General features: G+C 51.2%; 1 protein-coding gene across 1 annotated transcript in view; it reads left to right on the forward strand.

The window, feature by feature from the left end:
- The first annotated feature begins 17,510 nt into the window (after nt 1-17,510).
- The window catches only part of EFNB1 (ephrin B1), a 48,234-nt gene continuing 47,854 nt past the window's right edge, over nt 17,511-17,890 (forward strand). Inside the window, exon 1 of the mRNA XM_021537743.3 lies at nt 17,511-17,702. Coding sequence (XP_021393418.2) covers nt 17,587-17,702 — 116 coding nt within the window. The 5' untranslated portion in view covers nt 17,511-17,586. The remainder of the gene's footprint in view (nt 17,703-17,890) is intronic.

The raw sequence follows: 17,890 nt of genomic DNA on the forward strand, positions 1-17,890 counted from the left end.
GATCATCCACACCAGCGTGGGTGTCAGGAAATTTGGGGGACTCACATCATCCTGAGATTCCCCGGGAGACCATGGGGAATCACAGAATGGTCTGGGTTGGAAGGAGCCTTAAAGATGATCTTGTTCCAAACCCCTGCCATGGGCAGGGACACGTTCCACTAGCCCAGGTTGCTCCGAGCCCCATCCAACCCGGCCTTGGACACTTCCCAATGATCCTTCTGGAGCCCCCAGAGCAAAGTGATGTTGGATTCAAAGGAACTTTGAGTTCTTTGAACCAGGAACTGAGTTTCCAGAACATCCAAGAGGTTGAGGAGCATCTCCAGAGACCTCAGCTGACCCTGGTGAACCACAGGCAGCAGCAGGAGCTGCCAGCATGTCCAGGAGTTATCCTGGAGAAATCTGGCTTTATCCTGCCTCGCTCCCAGCTTTGCCTTTTCCTTCTCTCCTCACATCTGGCCACATGTGGCTGTCAGTGCCACACCCTGAGCCTGCAGACCGTGTGATCCCTGCTGACCAGCGGTGATGGATGAGGGAAGGGTGGGAATTGTGGATCACATCCCAAATCCAGCCTGGATCCAACGGGGAGCTTGGAATGAGCTGTCCACTCTGGCACAGTCTCCAGAGATGTGCACAGAGATCCCAAAAGATCCCAAACTGTCCCACAGTCCTGCTGGGCTGGTGAGGGACAGCTCCCCTTCTCCAGGAGAGGTTTGGATGTGACAGAGATGCTTCTCCTGCTCCTTCCCAGCTCAGCCATGGCACAATTCCCACAGAGCTGGTGGGGCTGCCCTGACATCCACGGGGTGACTGCCCCACCACAGCCACATCCTGGGATGCTGCTCCTCCACTCTCCATCGTGGTGGCTCCAGGGTGTGGCACAGCAAAGGGAGAATTCCCTTCCTCCATCCTGGTTTGGGCTGCCTGGACAGGTTGGTATTTCATGGACATACTAAAAATCAGAGCACTTGGGAAAACTCACAAAACAGGTCTGAATTCCTAAAAAAAAAATAATTTGGGAAATTCCTTGAAGCATCATGAAGTGCAAAGAAAAAAAAGTCCTGCAAAGCACAATGATTTTTTTTTTTTAAATCACAGGAAAATTCCCAGAATTCCTCATTTGAGGAATCTCTAGAAAAGCACGGAAGAATCTGAGAAAAGTCCTTGGCTGAGGTTTCCTGGATAGAGAAGTTTCTCAAAAGCATTTGGAGAATTTCATATCGATATCCTAGACTGAAGAATTTCTTGAGAGCCCTTGTGGGAGTCTTGGAATTCATTGGGATGCTCCTAGACAGGTTGCCGATAAGGAAATGCCAGAAAACTTCCGGAAGAGAGAAAACTCACGGGAAAAATGGAAGATGCTGGGGAGGTTTCTAGGTGGAGAAAAGTCAGGGAAGCTCTAGGGCATTCATTGAGATATTTCAGAGTGGAGAAGTCTTATGAAGCCCTTGAACATTCCTGGAAATGTTCTAGATACAAGTCATAGGAAATTCCTAGGAAGCCTTGGCGTTGCAAGAAAGGCTGGAGGATTGAAGAGGAACGTGCCCTCCCCAAATTCACAGGACAAAACCCTACAGGAACTGTGGCGCTGTGGATCCCAAGAAAACTCCAGGAATTTCCCAGGAGGTTCCGGGTGAAGGACTCAAACGTGGTGCCCACCCTGATCCTCTTTCCCTTCCATCCTGGGTGCAACAGGATTTGCCTGGAACTGATCCCATTTTTCTCAGGGATGCAGAGGTGACCCTGCAAATCTGATCTCAGGGTGGTGAGAAGTCTCCACTGGTGACAATTCCCACAGCTCCATGAAGCCCCTTGGCGGGAAAAGCATCAAATCCATTATCAAGGATTGCATTGCCAATTTTCCCATTCCAAACCTCTGTAACTTTAAGCTATTTGTCTCTTTATCCCCTTTTTCCTGGTTCATTTTAGCTCTCTCCACACAGGTGTTATCCCAAACCCTGGATCAATGTGATGCTTTCCCCCTCATCTCCTCGTTCTGTGGCGTGGACCCGTCAGAGCTGAGAGGCAGCAGATGAAGGGAAAAAAGGACATTTCCCCTTTTGTTCTCTTTCCTTGCTCCAAGAGTTCTTAATATTCCACTTGCCTTCTTTTTGACTCTTGCTAATCATTGAAAGGAGGCCTTCAAAGGGGCTCGGCAGCGTCTCCGAGATCTCGTTAAATCCCAATAATTGCTGATACGGAGCCGCTGCGCGTGCCCGGATGGGGGAAAAGCTTTTCATGTTCATTACTCTGCAATTATGAGCAGGGAAGTTCATCTGCCATTTTATTGCTCTGTTCCATACGATCATTCCATTCCCCTGCAATTCCTCAGTGCCAGGAGTAATTTGGAGCTGCTCCAAAGTGCTTGGCTGTGCTCTTCCCTCTCCCGGATCATTCTGGGGGGCACCAGAGGAGGTTTCAGGCCAAACTCCTGTGGGACCTTGTTGAAAGTCCTCTCTCCTGCACAAACAGGCTGTTCCCCAAATCCTGCCATCCCTAACCAGGGATTAACAATCCCATTTATCCCCGGGCTGCTCTTGCCTCACCAACCTTGGCGGAGCGACCTTGCAGAGACCTTTTAGAAACCCCAAATATTGCAACTTCTTTGCTCCAAGCCTTGTCCAAGAGCTCAATTACTGTAATTAAGGTCATGTTACAGCATGGCCAGTGTGGACACACCAGCCCCAGGACTACCAGGGCTCGGTGCTCATCCCACTTTTCTCCTGGAGCACCTGAAGCTGGAGACTTGGCAGCTCTCTATCCCAAGCAGTGGCCTGGAAATTCACAGCCATCTTCAGCTGCTGGGGCAGGAGGGATGATCCTCAGAATCACAGAAGTCCTCTGGGACTGTGCAGTCCAAACATTGCCCCAGCACTGCCAAGGCCACCACTGACCATGTCCCCAAGTGCCACATCCACATGGCTTTTAAATCCCTCCAGGGATGGGGACTCCACTCCTATGCCAGCATTGGACAACCCCTCCCATGAGGAATTTTCCTTCATATCCAACTAAACCTCCCCTGGCAGAGCTGGAGGCCATTCCCTCTCCTCCTTATTCCCTGGGAGCAGAGCCCACCTCCCTGGCTGCCCCTCCTGTCAGGGAGTTGTGCAGAGCCCCCTGAGCCTCCTCTTCTGAAAACTGAGCCCCTTCCCCACTCATTCAGCCACTTCTGGTGCTCCAGCCCCTTCCCCAGCTCCGTTCTCTTCCCTGGACATCCTCCCTGGACATCCTTCAGCCCCTCAATGCAGCAGCACAAGAGCAGCAGAAGGTAGAGAGGGATTTGGGAAAAGCTCTTTGGGCTTCACAAAAGCTCTTGAGGTGCTGCTGATGGCCCTGGCTCCTTCGGCCAACACCTGCCAAGGTTGGACAACTGGAAGGAAGGGGGCAGCCAAAGGGTTGCTTTTGATCCAATTTTTCCCCCTTTTTGAGTTTGATGGGAATTGGTTTAAAGTAAACAGAGGAGTCCTTGGGGCAGGGCTGGCAGCATCCGCTGGGGTTGGCGCTGCCCCGGACAGGGAGGATGAGGCGTGGGATAATTCCCAGCATCCATAGGATGTTAGTTTTCAGACTTCATCAATAAGACTCTTCTCCTGCGGCTCCCCAAAATGTTTATGGAAGAGATACAGGAAGGGAGGAAGATCAAACCTGCTCTGGCGAAGCCTTGCTGGCTTTATCTGTGGTTTATGAGGTGACCAGACCTTGGCGGCTCTGTTTTAACTTGTTTTGATCTGGCCGTGCTTTATGACGATTATTCTGAAATGTTTTGACAGGCACGAGCCTCACCCGTCTGGGCTGCTCTGCTGGGAGTCCCGGGGCAGCGCTCCCACAACCCGGCTTTTCCATGAAAACCCAAAAATTCACAGGGGGAGGTGATGCCCATCCCAAGGTTGTGGCACCCGTGTCCACCTTGACTCGCTCATGGCCCTTCCCTCTGCTTGCAGCCTTGGTGGGGTTTGCTGGCAGTGCCTTTCTGGACTTTGGGGATGGTTTTCCAACAGATGTTTAGGCTCTCATGTTGCATTTTTGGGTTTTCCCTCAAAACTCTCTCTCGTTTGCACACATTTTGTACTCTTAGTTTAAAAAATTCCCAGCTGCAAACCACATTTCTTGGAGGATCGCTCCTTTGTGTTTCCAGTGAAAATGGGAACATTTCAATAAATCATTCTTGGGTCCTTTTTAAGTTTTTTATGGACAATACTTGGAGCTGCTGGCTGGATTTGAGGACAAGTCAGATGTGCCCGTCTGGAGGGTGGTGGGGTGAGTTGAGCCGGGCTCCCAAGGCCAAGGGAGATGTGGGAAGGTGCCGGTGGTTCCCAGGGATCAGCAGGATTACATCAGAGGCAGCATCTTCCACCCCTCCTCTTTGCAGTCCTTCCAGCCAGGTCTCCATCTCAGAGTCGTCAGGAGCTGGTGCCTGGAAATAATCATGGAATCAAGGGAAATAATCATGGAATCTCAGCATGGCCTGGCTTGGAAATCACCTTAAACTCTATTGCGTCCCACCTCCTGCCGTGGACAGCCCAGGTTGCTCCAAGCCCTGTCCAGCCTGGCCTTGGACACTTCCAGGGATCCAGAGGCAGCCACAGCTTCTCTGGGCAAACTTCAGGCCCTGGAAGGAGCTCTGGGGTCACCCTGGAGCTTCTCCTCTCCAGGTGAGCACCCCCAGCTCTCCCAGCCTGGCTCCAGCCCTGGGAGCAGCTCCATGGGCTCCTCTGGACTCTCTCCAGCAGCTCCAGGTCCTTCCTGTGCTGGGAACCCAGGGCTGGAGGCAGCTCTGCAGGTGGGGTCTCACCTGAGTGGGGTAGAATTCCATTATTTCCTCCCTGCTTCCCACACCAGAATCAGCCCAGGCCTCGGGGGACTCTGGGGATCCCGGGGTGCCAAGCAGGCTCCAGCCTCGAGCTGGTCCTGCTGGCTGTGCCCAGCCCTGGTGCTGGAAGCTTGGCATTGGCTTATCCCTATCCAGGACCCTGATTCCTACTGGGAATTGGGGATGTGCTGCCCTCAGCCCGTTTCCCATCTGTTCTCACCTCCTCCGATGGACTAAACCCCTAAACCCGCCCCTCTTTGCCATTCGCCTCTGGGGGCGGGTGCGAGGGATTAGAAGATGAGGGTAAAATTACCTCCTGCTAATTTACGCAGATTCCCTCCCCTCTTCCTGGGTGCTGCTGCCCACCCTTGAGCATCCCATGGGATTTGGGATGCCCTTTTGGCCCAATCCACGCCGGGATGCTGTGTTGGAGGCAGCGGGGAGGCAGCACATCCCTGCTCCAGCCCGGGGGAAGGAGGATGGGCAGGCAGCGAGCTGTGGCCGTGTTTGCATCTCCGTGGGTGTTTTCTTCATTAAAATGCTGTGGGAAGAGGTTACCTCGCCTGCCTCCGTGTTTGGTGCTCCTGAGCTGGAAGCAAGAGCCCTTTGTCAGGGCGAACGGGAAGGAGTTTTGGCAGGAAGGGCTTTCCGTGGGCTGCCCAGGGCGTGTGGGCACCGTGGCTGTGGCCGCTGCCCACGGAGGTACCGAGGGCACTTTTGGACAGTGTGGGTTTGGTTTGGGCCACCCCGATGGCAAAGCTCGATGTCCCTTTTAGTGGCCAAAGCCCTCTCCGTGTCTGCCACCTGCATTTCTCAGCGCATCTCTCTGAGGACCCCTCCATCCCCTTTATCTCCTGTGGGGGGTTACCGCCAGGAATTATCATCTGCCTCAGAATTGCTTTGATCTCTTGCTCCCGGAAAAGGAAAACTCGCGTTTTCTCTCTTTATTTTATTTTAAGCGTCCTTTATCAGCGTAGCAACACCTTTAGGTGAAGGGGCGTGTGGGCAGGGCCCCCAAACCATCCGCCCGCCGAGGAAAAGGCTTGGGAGCCCCTGGAAGGATGGGATGGCTCGGGATGGGGACGGAAGGGACTCCCTGTGCCCCCAGGGTGGGAGGTTTCACACAGCCGGGCATCCATGGGGCTCCCGAGGCTCTCCCGATGCTCTCCGTGCCTCCAGGCAGGGCTCACCGCCGCTGGATGTGCCTTGGAGGCAGCGCTGAAATGGATGCTGCTCACTGAGCTCCTTAATTGCTTTTAGTTGTGGACTTATTAAAGAACAAGATTTAAATAACATCAGGGGGAGGAAGGAAAAAACACCTCAATAAAAACAAGCTGAAAGAGGGAGCGGAGAAGCTTCCCGTGGAGCTACCCGGGAGGAGTCATCAGCAAAGGCTTCCAGGTTCCTTATTTTCCCTCCAAATCTGCTTTGAGTTTAAGCAAATCCCCGAAGATCGCCCATGAATAATCATGCGGGAGCTGCCCTTGCCTGTGCTCCAGCCGCTATCCCAAAAAACCAGATTCCTGGCAAAAAGGAGATGAGAAAAAAGCACCAGGTTTTCCTTGAATATTCCTTATTATTCGGGCGAGGCTTGTAGACACTTGCGCTGAGATCTGATAGGGAAAGATTTGCCCAATTATGGGATGGAAACGGTGCCGGGGGTCGCAGCCAAGGGGGAGGGAGCGGCTCCCGAGGCTCCGCCGGCCCAGCCCGGGCACGATGCCCCTGCCAGGCAGGGAGAGCTGCCCCTGCCCCTCCTGGCACAGCCCCGCGCGTGTGGGTGTCGAACTCTGAGCGAAAAAAAAGAATCCCGAGCACCTGGGGGAAATCCAGCAGCGAAAAGGAGCCAAAACTCTGCGGGGAAAGCTTCCCCTCATCACCCCTTGGTGTGCTCAGGGGTCGGGGAATGGGAGATGAATGCCGGGTTTGCCCGGAGTGATGGAGGCAGATTCATCCCAAGAAAACAGCCAGGGAAGGGCGTTAGGAGAGGGATTGGTTGTGTCTCCTTGAGCTAATGGGGATCACGGCAGGAGGGGGGATGAGGGTGCTCAGGAACCCAGCTCTTTTCGTGTCTGGGAATTCTCGGTGGGATGAAGGATTCACTCGGGGCTTGGAATTCACACTAAATTGCCTCATCTTTGCTTGGTAGGAAAGTCCTTTCCCCCAACGAATTTTCCAGAAGTTACTCTGGACGTGGATGTGGGGATTTCAAATATCAAAGGAACAAAAAGCCGTGGGTCACGCCTTTCTTTCCACTGTACCCGGTATTTCCATCAGCTGTCCCCTTTGCCTGGAATTCAGGTTTTCTCAGTGAAAATGCAGGAGGAAAATGGCCCAAAGAAGAGGAAAATGATAAAAAAAATGGGGAGAAGAACGAGCTGGTGAATGAGAAGGAAATGGGAGAATGGGATGCTGCACCTTTGGAACCAAATGCTCTGGGTTTGGAGTCTCTTTCCTCTATGCTGAACCCAAAACTGCCTGGCCTGATCCCAGAAATTATTTTACCTGCGGGGAAAAATGGAGAGCAGGGATGTCCCTTGGCCCTCTGAGATGTCCCCTGGAGCACAGAGGGGTCCCGTGGGTGCCCGGGGAGTCCCTGTGGAGCCGGGAATTGCTGCGGGAGCAGGCGGGGAAGGGGCTCGGCCGCACGGGGCCGGTCCCTGCCGTAGCTGCAGCTCGTTAAAGTCTGGCTGGAGGCGAGAGAGATCCCTCGATAAAGATGTGAAGCGAAATCCAGGGTAAGTACAGTAATCTCTCAACTTCCCACCGGGGTGTGAGCGCCCAGGTTGTAAATAGGCTGGAATCAAAGACTCATAAACCATGCAAATTGCTCCGTGTGTGTTTGTCTGTCTCCTTCCCATGTCTTTGCCCCTCACCTCCTTCCTCTGAGTCTCTATCTCTCTATCTCTCCTCTTTCCATGAGCTCTGCTCTGCTCCCGACGAGCCTGTTCGGGCGAGGGAGGGACGCTTTAAAAGGCATTTTTGTGGTTCTGGGCAGCAAGTCAAAAAAAAAAAAAAAAATCTGCTTTTTTTTTCCCCCCTGCCACCCTGCCCCCTCTCCCCACTCCAGACTCAGGGACACGTCACCCCAAACCTCCACAGCCATCAAAATAAACATTAATTAAGATATTTCCAGTGATCTTCACTGTCACAAATTACCAGCCCCACAAAAGGAGCACTGCAACTGCTCAGGATGTTCAGTTTATCCCTTTTTGCGATTGCTGAGAGATAAAAGTGAATTTCTCCACTTTCCTCTTCTGCCTTTCAGCCCATCCTGCTCTGCACAGGGAACCTTCAGCGGCATCACGGGGCTGAGAACATCCCCAAAACCTGCAGTGGGGCATGGAGTGATGTCCCAGCGGGAATCGCGGAGCCGTGATCCACCGGGATGGGAGGATTAGGGAACCTTGTGCTCTGTGGGGAGCTGGGATCCCCTCCTGGGTCCCGGGGGTCGGGATGGGGTGTGGCAGCGTGAGGCTGCAGGGCTGCGGTGCTGCTGGGATGTTGGGATGAGGAGCAGGATGGCAGGGGATGCTGGGTGTAGGGTGAGGGGCTGCAGGGGATTTACAGGGTTCAGGGAGGCAGGGACACGGGCTGCAGGGGCACAGGGTGATGGAAACACGAGGGCAGGGAGGCAGATGTGCAGGTGTGGGGATGCAGGGGATGAGGGCAGAGACGCTGAAAGGATAAAGGGGCACAGAGATGTAGGGATTTAGGTTGCAGGGGCACAGAGATGTAGGGATTTAGGGTACAGGGATGCAGGGACACAGAGATGTAGGGATTTAGGATGCAGGGGCACAGAGATGTAGAGATTTAGGATTCAGGGGCACAGAGATGTAGGGATTTAGGGTACAGGGACACAGAGATGTAGGGATTTAGTGTACAAGGATGCAGGGGCACAGAGATGTAGGAATTTAGGATGTAGGGGCAGAGAGATGTAGAGATTTAGGATACAGGGACACAGAGATGTAGGGATTTAGGATACAGGGATGCAGGGGCACAGGATTGCAGGGGCTACAAGAGTTTAGTTGAGTGGGTGCAGGACTGAGGATGCAGGGATGCAGAAACACAGCGGATCCAGGACCCCGTGGATTCAGGACCACAGGTACACGGGAGTGCAGGGCTATAGGGCTGCAGCAGTGCAGGGCACAGGGCTGCAGCAGTGGGGTGTCCAGGGAGGCTGGATCTCCCCGTCCCGGCTCCCGCAGCCGCCCGGGAAGCAGCGTGGGCCCGGAGCAGGCCGGCTGCCAGGAGCCGGGGCTGGCAGGGCAAGGTGGGGAAGCAGCAAAGGGAGCCCCGCTCCTCCTCCCCTCGGGGAGAGCTGTGGCTCTCGGCGGGAGGCTTGCGAGTACACACAGACTCTCTGGAGCCTCCCATGTAAATCCTGGCAGGACGCAGCCAGCTCTGAGCTCATTCACGTGAGATCACCGGCTGGTTCGGGCCACGCGGGTGGGGACGTGCCGGGAGCTCCGCGGGACCCTGCCCCGGGGGCTGCTCGGGAGCGGGGAGAACAGCTCAGCCCATCCAGCCCCTCTCCCTCCAGGTCCCTCTTACAGCAGCACCGTGCCCGTGTGCCCACAGCCAGCGTTCCCCAGCCTCGGCAGGCAGCTGGCAGGAACCTGCTGTCACACCAGGGTCCTGGCTCTGGTCCTGCCCATGGCACGTGGGACACTGGGGAATGGCAGGTGGGACACTGGGGATGAGCCCTGGCACTGGGGATGGGAGGTCTGGCACTGGGCATCAGCTGTGACCCCTCAGCATGGCAGATGGGACGCTGGAGGAGGCGGGTGTGGCACTGGGAATGGCAGGTTTGACCTTGGATGTGGAAAGGCTGAGCCTGGGGATGGAAGGTCCAACACTGGGAATGGCAGGTCTGGCCCTAAAGATTGCAGGTCTGGCACTGGGGAAGGGTCTGACATTTGGGATGGGAGTTGTGACCCTGGGAATGGCAGGTCTGGCCCTAAAGATTGCAGGTCTGGCACTGGGGAAGGGTCTGACATTTGGGATGGGAGTTGTGACCCTGGGAATGGCAGGTCTGACCCTAGGAATGGCAGGTCTGGCACTGGGGAATAGGTCTGACATTTGGGATGGGACTTGTGACCCTGGGAATGGCAGGTCTGACTCCGAGGACGCTGAGTTTGACCCTGGGGATGGAAGTTGTGACACTGAGGATGGAAATTGCGATGCTGGAAGTGGACGGTCCCATCGTACGGATGGTCGGTCTGGCCCTGGGGATGGCAGGTGTGGCACTGGGAATGGAAGATCCGGCCTTGGGAATAGCAGGGCTGGTGCTGGGGACAGCAGATCTGATCCTGGGGGCACAGCACTCGGATTTTCCAGCCCACCACGGCAGGTGATGGAGCAGCCCTGGGAGCAGCGGTGCCTCGGGCACATCCATCGGCAGCCGCGTGTCCCGGCACGGCCTCGGGCTGCCGGCACTGCCCCGGGGGTGGGACACAGCCCCAGGTCACCTCCCGCTCCCCTGCCACCCTCCGCCGCTCTTCCTTTGCTCTCGGAGCCCTGCGGGAGCTTCGTCCGCACTTGCGACTTCCCCCGGCCGCTGCCGCTCCAAAGAAAACAGATCCATGTGTTGGAAAATCTCAGCTTACACAGCATTCCTCCAGCTTCTGCTCCTTTTTGGGGCTTCTTCTTTCTCTGGCTCGCTGACCTGAAAGTGCACTTTGTGCTTTCCCTGGGAGAGGTGGATGAGGAGATCTCCGGCATAGCTGCATATTAAACCCCACCGACCTTCCCGAGGTGCCGCCGCCGCTCTCCCGCTCCAACAACTTTTTAATCCCTCGCCCCACATAGACCCGATTAGATTTATTTTTCTTCCCCCGCGAACAAAACCATGGCGTTTCCTGCGCTGCTTTCTGCATATTTAGGCCCCTTTCATGTCTCCCAGCCTGTGGAAGGGCGGCCGGCCCCGCACACCGGGATAGCGGTGGGAATTTCTGCGGGAATTCCAGCGACAAGCTGCTGATCTCCGCTGCCAGGTCATTAACGAGCTGCTGGTGCCTTTTGCAGGTCATTAAGAGAGATGTTAAGGAATGACCTCGGCAGTGTCCCCTTGGATATTCCTGCCGCCTCCAGCAAGTTCTGCGCCAGTGGGCATATCGCTATCTCATATATATATATAAATATATATATATAAAATATATAATATATACATATATATTATATATCTTATAGATATATTTATATATTTATATATAAATATATTAATATATATAAATATATAAAATATATTATATATATTTTTATATAAATATATTAAAATATATAAATACAGAAAATATATTATATATATTTATATATTATATATTTTCTAGATCTATTTATATATTTATATATTTTTTCTATATATAAATATAGAAAATATATAATATATATAATATACATAAACGTATATAAAATAGGCATATATAATATCTTAAAATACAAAAATGCCTTTATCATGCATAAATGTATAAAATCCATGTATACCCACATATAAATATATAGTAATAAACATATAACCGCATGTCTATCTACAGAATTACATAGGAATATATATATATATATATATATATATATATATATATATTTATATGTTTCTTTTCCCACCCTATTCTTCTTGTAATCCCCCACTGTGCCATTCAGGGCTGCTCCTTCTCCAGCCAATTTGAGGCATTTTCCTGATATTTTCGACAATAATGGTCAAAGAGCTAAAGGCAGCTCCCCGGCACGTCTCACCCTTCACCTTTGTTCTTGGCAGAACGAGCTGATTCACTTCTGCTGGGGTTTTTAGGATGCATTGCTTGGTTTTCTGGGAATATCTGCATGTTCAGGATCCCCTCTGCATGTTTAGGGTGGCACCAGCTGCCTGCCAGGGATTTTTCTCGAGGTTTTTATTTTCCTTTCCCTCTCCCTTTGTCAGCCCTCAGCCGTGCTCTGCTCTTTCCCAGGGCACAGCCAAAATCATGGATTTTGGAGATGGGGGATGATGTGTCCTGTCGAGCCGGGAGGGAATTCAGCCTCTCTCACCCATTTCTGTGGCCTCGTTCATTGAAGCCAATATTCCTCCCTTCCCAGAGCTCTGGAGGAAAGGGAGCTGCTCCAGTGAGGATGTTTAGGATTAAACCTCTACTCCAGTTCCATTAAAAATCATGATTAAAGTGCTGGACTCCAGACAATGCTTCCCTGACTTCTCAGCGCCGCCAGCTGCTCCCCCAGCTCCCACTTTCCATCTCCAGCCCAACCCCTTTTCAGCCACCTTTGAATTTTCCCCTTTCTTACAAGGTTTTATTATTTTTCTTTAATTTTCTTTTTTTTTTTTTTAAACCCCAAATCCATGAGTGGCCACTTCTGCAAGCGATAAAAATCTTATTCCCTGCCTTTGGATTTTTTTTTTTTTTTTTCCAGGCAATTGTAGCTTGCAACACCTTAATTATCGCGGCTCTGAAAACCGGTTAAAGATTTTAATACTTCCTTCCCCAGCCTATTATGCAGCGACTTCTCAGCCCCATAAAATGTTCCTCTGGAGCCCCATGGCCTCGTGCTGCTGCATTTCCCTGCTCTGTCCTTTCCCCATGGATTAAACACTCCCAGCTCCCCCTTTCCCTCTCCCCTTGGGGCAGATGGGAAGATCCCGGATTTCCAGGTGGAAAATGAGGCTTTTTTTTTTGTTTTTTTTAAATTAAAATCCTATGACACAGCCAGCAAAAAATGTTGCATCATTTTAATCAGGCAGCACATCTGCAGAAGGTGCAAGATTCCCGGAGCCTGAGCGGGGGAATGATGGGATAAATCACGGGAAAGGCGAACCCTTGACATCACCTTCCTTGCTGGTTTTGATGCTCTGATTTCTCTGCTTCCCTGGCACCCATCCTGCCTTGCCTGGCTGTTGTTCCATGGGTACGAGGCTCTTTGGATGTCTGCGTGCATCCCATTAAAAAAAAAAAAAAATCCCCACCCCTTTTTTTTTTTTTTTTTTTTTTTTTTTTTTTTAATAGAGATTTGGGTTAATCACGAATTTTGGTCCCATCTCTGCAGGACTCCTTGGAAAAAAACCACTTTTCAGGGAGAAGGGCTGTGCCTCTGCCAGGGTGTTGGGGATACACGTGCCAGCCCGGTGGGATCCCATCCCTTTCATCCTAGAAAACACTTAGGGGGAATATCTCCCTGGTCCCACGGTGCCTGTGGGATGAGAGAAGTTTATTCCCCACCGATGTTTTATTTAGGTGAGTTTTAAATAACTCCAGCGCTTTCCTGGGGGAACCATCCCCCGGATTTCTGCACTAAGCACTTTTTAAGCACTTTTTCCTGGTGTTCAGCCGAATTTCTCTTTTTCTTTTCTTTTATTTTTTTTCCCCTCTGTTTTATCCCATTTATCTTTTTTTTTTTTTTTCTTTTTTTTTCTTTTATTTCCTTCCCAGCTCCTCGGAAATTTCTCAGGTAATTTAAATGTGAAGTGGCTGTGGAATACATTGGGCTGCAGCTCATCACTTGATGAGGGGCTGATTTGGCTCGGAGAGACTCTGCCAGCAGAGAGGGAATTTTGGGAATTTTGGGAATGACTCTGGGTCTCACCAGTCCAGTCCTTTTCCAATGGAGCAGCTAGGGGAAAATCGCCCGGACCATCCCCAAAAATGTTTTAATGAGGTTTCTAGGTGAAGGGAGAGGAGAGGGAAGCCAAGAGTCCAGGATCCACACGGTGTGGGAATTGCAGGATGGCGGCATGGACTGGGGATGAGGCAGCTCCTGGGCCCCAAAAAGATGAGGAATTTGGGAATTCAACAATGTCCTTTCTTGTTCCTCACCATTTGCAGCTGAGGATTCTGGGGAGAGCAGAGTCCTGTGGGATCCAGGATGGAGCTGTGTGGGAGCTGAGTCCCCCAAAATTCGTGACATCCGCATGGGAATGTCCACGGCAGCCCCAGGAAAAGGGGAGGGAGGTGGAAATCCCAGTAACTCATGGAAGCACAAGGATCATGCCCTGGGATTTTGGGCATGGGTGGGGTTTGTGGTCCCCTGGACCTGCTCAGAGCCCCCTGGCTCAACCCCCAGGATACGGATCCCTTCCTTCTCCCACCTGGAGCCCAGCCCAGATCCCGGTGCCATGGGTGCACCTGAGACAGGGAACCACTTCCCGTTTCATTTGTTGGGTTTTTTTATCCCTGAACCATCCAAGGAATCACCCTGGTTGGTCACCAAGGCTTCCTTCCCGTGTCCGGGTGGGAAAACCAGGTGCTGCACTTCCCTGGGCAGCTGTTTCCTGCTGGGACAGCACCAGGAGGGCTGGGAAAGAGTTTCCCATTCTCCCACCTCTCCAAAATGTCCCAAAGCCCTGGATGAGACCCGTTCCCATTCCCGTTCCCATTCCTGTTCCACGGGGCCTCTCCCAGCTTGTGAGTGTTGGGTTTGGTGTCACTGACGCATTCCGGGGTGGGCAGAGGCCACAATCCGGTTTTTTCCTGGATTTTTTGCCAGGTGTGGCCGTGCTGTGGCACTCTCCATAAATTGGTGACCTTTGGAAGCTCGCCTGTGCCAGCCTCACCCGCTCCTTCCCCTCCTCCCAAGGATCCACATCCCCCACAGCACCAAACCGGTCCCCACTGGGGCTCCGATCCCAAAGTGTTCCCAAAGTGTTCCCAAAGTGTTCCCGAGGGGATCCTGTGCCCTCCTGTGCCCTCCTGTGCCCTCCTGGCCGGGCAGGGCGGGGTTGGGCACAGGGGGGACGTGGGGACATCCTCATCCTCATCCTCCTCATCCTCCTCCTGCTCCTTTCCAGAGGATTCCCGGGCTCCGATCCCCACCTGAGCCGGGAGAGCCGCATCGCCATGGAAACGGCCGATGGCAGCGGGATGGAGGGGCAGGAGAGCGGGAATGGGCAGGGAATGGGCAGGGAATGGGCAGGAATGGGCAGGGAATGGGCAGGGAATGGGCAGGGAATGGGCAGGAACGGGCAGGGAATGGGCAGGAACGGGCAGGGAATGGGCAGGGAATGGGCAGGGAATGGGCAGGAACGGGCAGGGAATGGGCAGGGAATGGGCAGGGAATGGGCAGGAACGGGCAGGGAATGGACAGGGAATGGGCAGGGAATAGACAGGGAATGGGCAGGAATGGGCAGGGAATGGGCAGGGAATGGGCAGGGAATAGACAGGGAATGGGCAGGAATGGGCAGGGAATGGGCAGGGAGAGAGGGAACAGGTAAGGAATGGGCACAGAACGGGCACAGAACGGGCAGGGAATGGGCATCCAAGGCCCCGCTCCCAGCACCCAGCTGAGTGCTCCATCTATAAAAAAATCACATTTTTGGATGTTTTTGCTCCTCGTCCCTCTCCTGTGGTTCGGGATGGCCCCAAGAGCCCCAATCCTGCTGCCCCCACACCCCACGTGCCAACCCCACTTCGGTTTTCATGGAAAAGACAGAAAAATCACATTTAAACCCGTGGATTTTTCATAACTTTTATTAATATGGAGCCAATTTGACCCCGATTGTGTAATTTTATTATTTTCTCAATAGAAATGGAACTTACCCTGCCAATTTTTTGAATTTTCGAGCTTTAATTTGAATTATTTTAATAAAAACTGAAGGGACTCGGGAGGGGGGGGGGTTTGGTTTATTTTTGTACTCTAAAGTGAATTTTTTTGTTTGTTTTTCAATTTTCTCGACACAAATGAAAGCGACGCCAAAATTTGTTGGTTTATTTTTGTAACAGAAAGGAACCGACTTGAGGGTTTTTAAAAAATTTCCTTAATAAAAAGTGAACAGACTCGGGAGGGGGTTTGATTTTATTTTGTTTTTATTTTATTAATAGAAATTATACCAAATCCAAAGGGGTTTATTATTGTTCCTGTAATAGAAAGTGAAGTGACTCCAAAGATTTTCTTAATGGGAAGCAAATTAATTCTGGATTTTGGTTCCTCCATCTTCACGGCCCAAATAAAAAACTATCAAAAATTACAAAAAACTCCAAAAAATCCAGAACATATAAAAAATATTGCCACAGAAATGAAAGCCCACTTTAAATAAAATTTTAAAAGAACCTCAAAATCCCTCAAAAATAGAATAATTTCTTTAAAAAGTTAAAAAACAATAAAGGAAGAAAAGCTCCAAACAATTCTGGAAATTAAAAAAAAATTAAAACGTTTAAAAAGAGTTCCAAAGATATAAAAATTCAAGAAAATGTGGAAAAAAAAATTAAAATCTAAAAAAAAGAAAACCCTGAAAAAACATCCCAAATCTAAAAAAAAAAAAAAGGCAAAGAAAAAAAAAGTTAATAAATCAAGAAGATTTTAGAAGCTTTAAAATATGCAAAAATCTCAAAAAATAGAAAACCTTGAAAACTTGGAAGAATTAAAAAGAAAATAAAAAATGACAAAAACATCAAAATACTAAAAAAACCCAGTAAACTAAAAATTAAATAAAAAAACTTTAAAGAATCAAAAATTGGGGAAAAAAATTTTAAAACCTGGTGAAAAAGTAAAAATCCCTCCAAATCTTAAAAAGAACTGGTAAAATAAGAAATATTTTTAAACGTTTAAAAAAGTCCAAAAGTTCCAATAAAAACTTTAAATAAAGTCAAAAAAGTCAGAAAATACTTTAAAATCCCCCAAAAACATAAAAAAAAGAGAAACCTTTTAAAAACCAGGAAATAAAAGTTTAAGAAACTTAAAAACGCTTAAAAAAATCCCAGAAATGTAAAATATTTTCCAAAAACTCGAGAAAAGCCCCAAAATATTGAAAGATCTTTAAAAATCCCTTGAAAAAAAAAAAAATTTGGAAATCTTTCCAAGACCCTCCAAAACATCAAAGAAGTGGAAATTATTTATTTCAAAAATGGAGAAAAATGAAAAAACCTTTGAAAAATCCTCAAAAAAAGTAAAAAAAAAAAAAAAAAAAAAAAAGGAAAACTTAATTATTTTTTTAATAAAAAAATGTAAATGTCCGCTGGAAAAAATGTCCCAAACCGGTGCAGCCCCTTTAGCCCCCTCCCAGTCCCGGGAATTTTTTTGGGATTTTTTGGGATTGTTTCGGATTGTTTGGGAATTTTTTGGGGATTTTTTGGGGAATTTTTTTGGAATTTTTAATGAATTGTTTGGGAATTTTTTGGGAATTTTGGAGGAATTTTTGGGGAATTTTTGGGATTTTTTGGGGAATTTTGGGGGATTTTTTTGGGAATCTTTTGGGAATTTTTTGGGAAGTTTTGGGGATTTTTTTGGGGATTTTTTGGGGTTTTTTTTTGAATTTTTGGGAATTTTTCGGAATTTTTTGGGAATTTTTCGGGGCCGCCGCCGCTTCGGGCGCAGCCGGCGGCGTCCGCTGGGGGGCGCTGTAGGACCGCGGCTGGAAGGGAGGGCGAGGCCAAGCGCGGCGCGCACGGGGGGGGGCTGACCAGCTCGACAACGACGGGGACGGGCCGGTGCGGCGCCCAAACCGGGGCTCCGCCAGCTCGTCCCCATCGCTGTCAGCTCTTCACCTCCCCCGGTAACCCGGTAACAACGGGCGGCAACCGGGGGGGGGGAAGGAAAAAAGCAAAAATCCTCCGCGCTCCCCTTAAGAACTCGCAATGGGCGTGCCCTCCCGCAAGGCCCCCGCCGCTCCGCTCAGCAATTGGCTGCGCGTGCGGGCTGTCCGCGGCGCTGCCTGCGCGGAGGGGTAGAGCGGCTGCCGCGGCGGGCGGCGCCTCAGTCGGTGCGGGGCGGGCGGAGGCGGCGGGTGGGGAGCGGAGCGGGAGGAGGCGGCGGAGCGTGATGGGCGCCTGACGCCCGGCCCGTCCCGCCGCCGAGGGACGATGGCGCGGCCCCGCGGCGGGCGGTGGCTGCTGGGTGTCCTGCTGGCCGTGTGCCGCCTCGCCGCGCCGCTCGCCAAGAGCCTGGAGCCGGTGTCGTGGAGCTCCGCGAACCCCAAGTACGTGCGGCCAGAGAAGGGGGGGGTCGGGAGGGACGCGCCTCGCACCCCCCGCGGGGAAAAAGGCACCGAAACCGCGTTCTAAATGAGAATTTAGCGGAAACAGCGAGGTTTTTAGGGTAAAATCGCGCCTGGAGGCTGCGGGCGGCGCACGGAGCGACCCCCGGCTGGGGACGGACCCGCGGCGC

Source organism: Lonchura striata, chromosome 4A (assembly GCF_050655825.1).
Source record: "Lonchura striata isolate lonStrDom1 chromosome 4A, ASM5065582v1, whole genome shotgun sequence".
Taxonomy (NCBI): domain Eukaryota; kingdom Metazoa; phylum Chordata; class Aves; order Passeriformes; family Estrildidae; genus Lonchura; species Lonchura striata.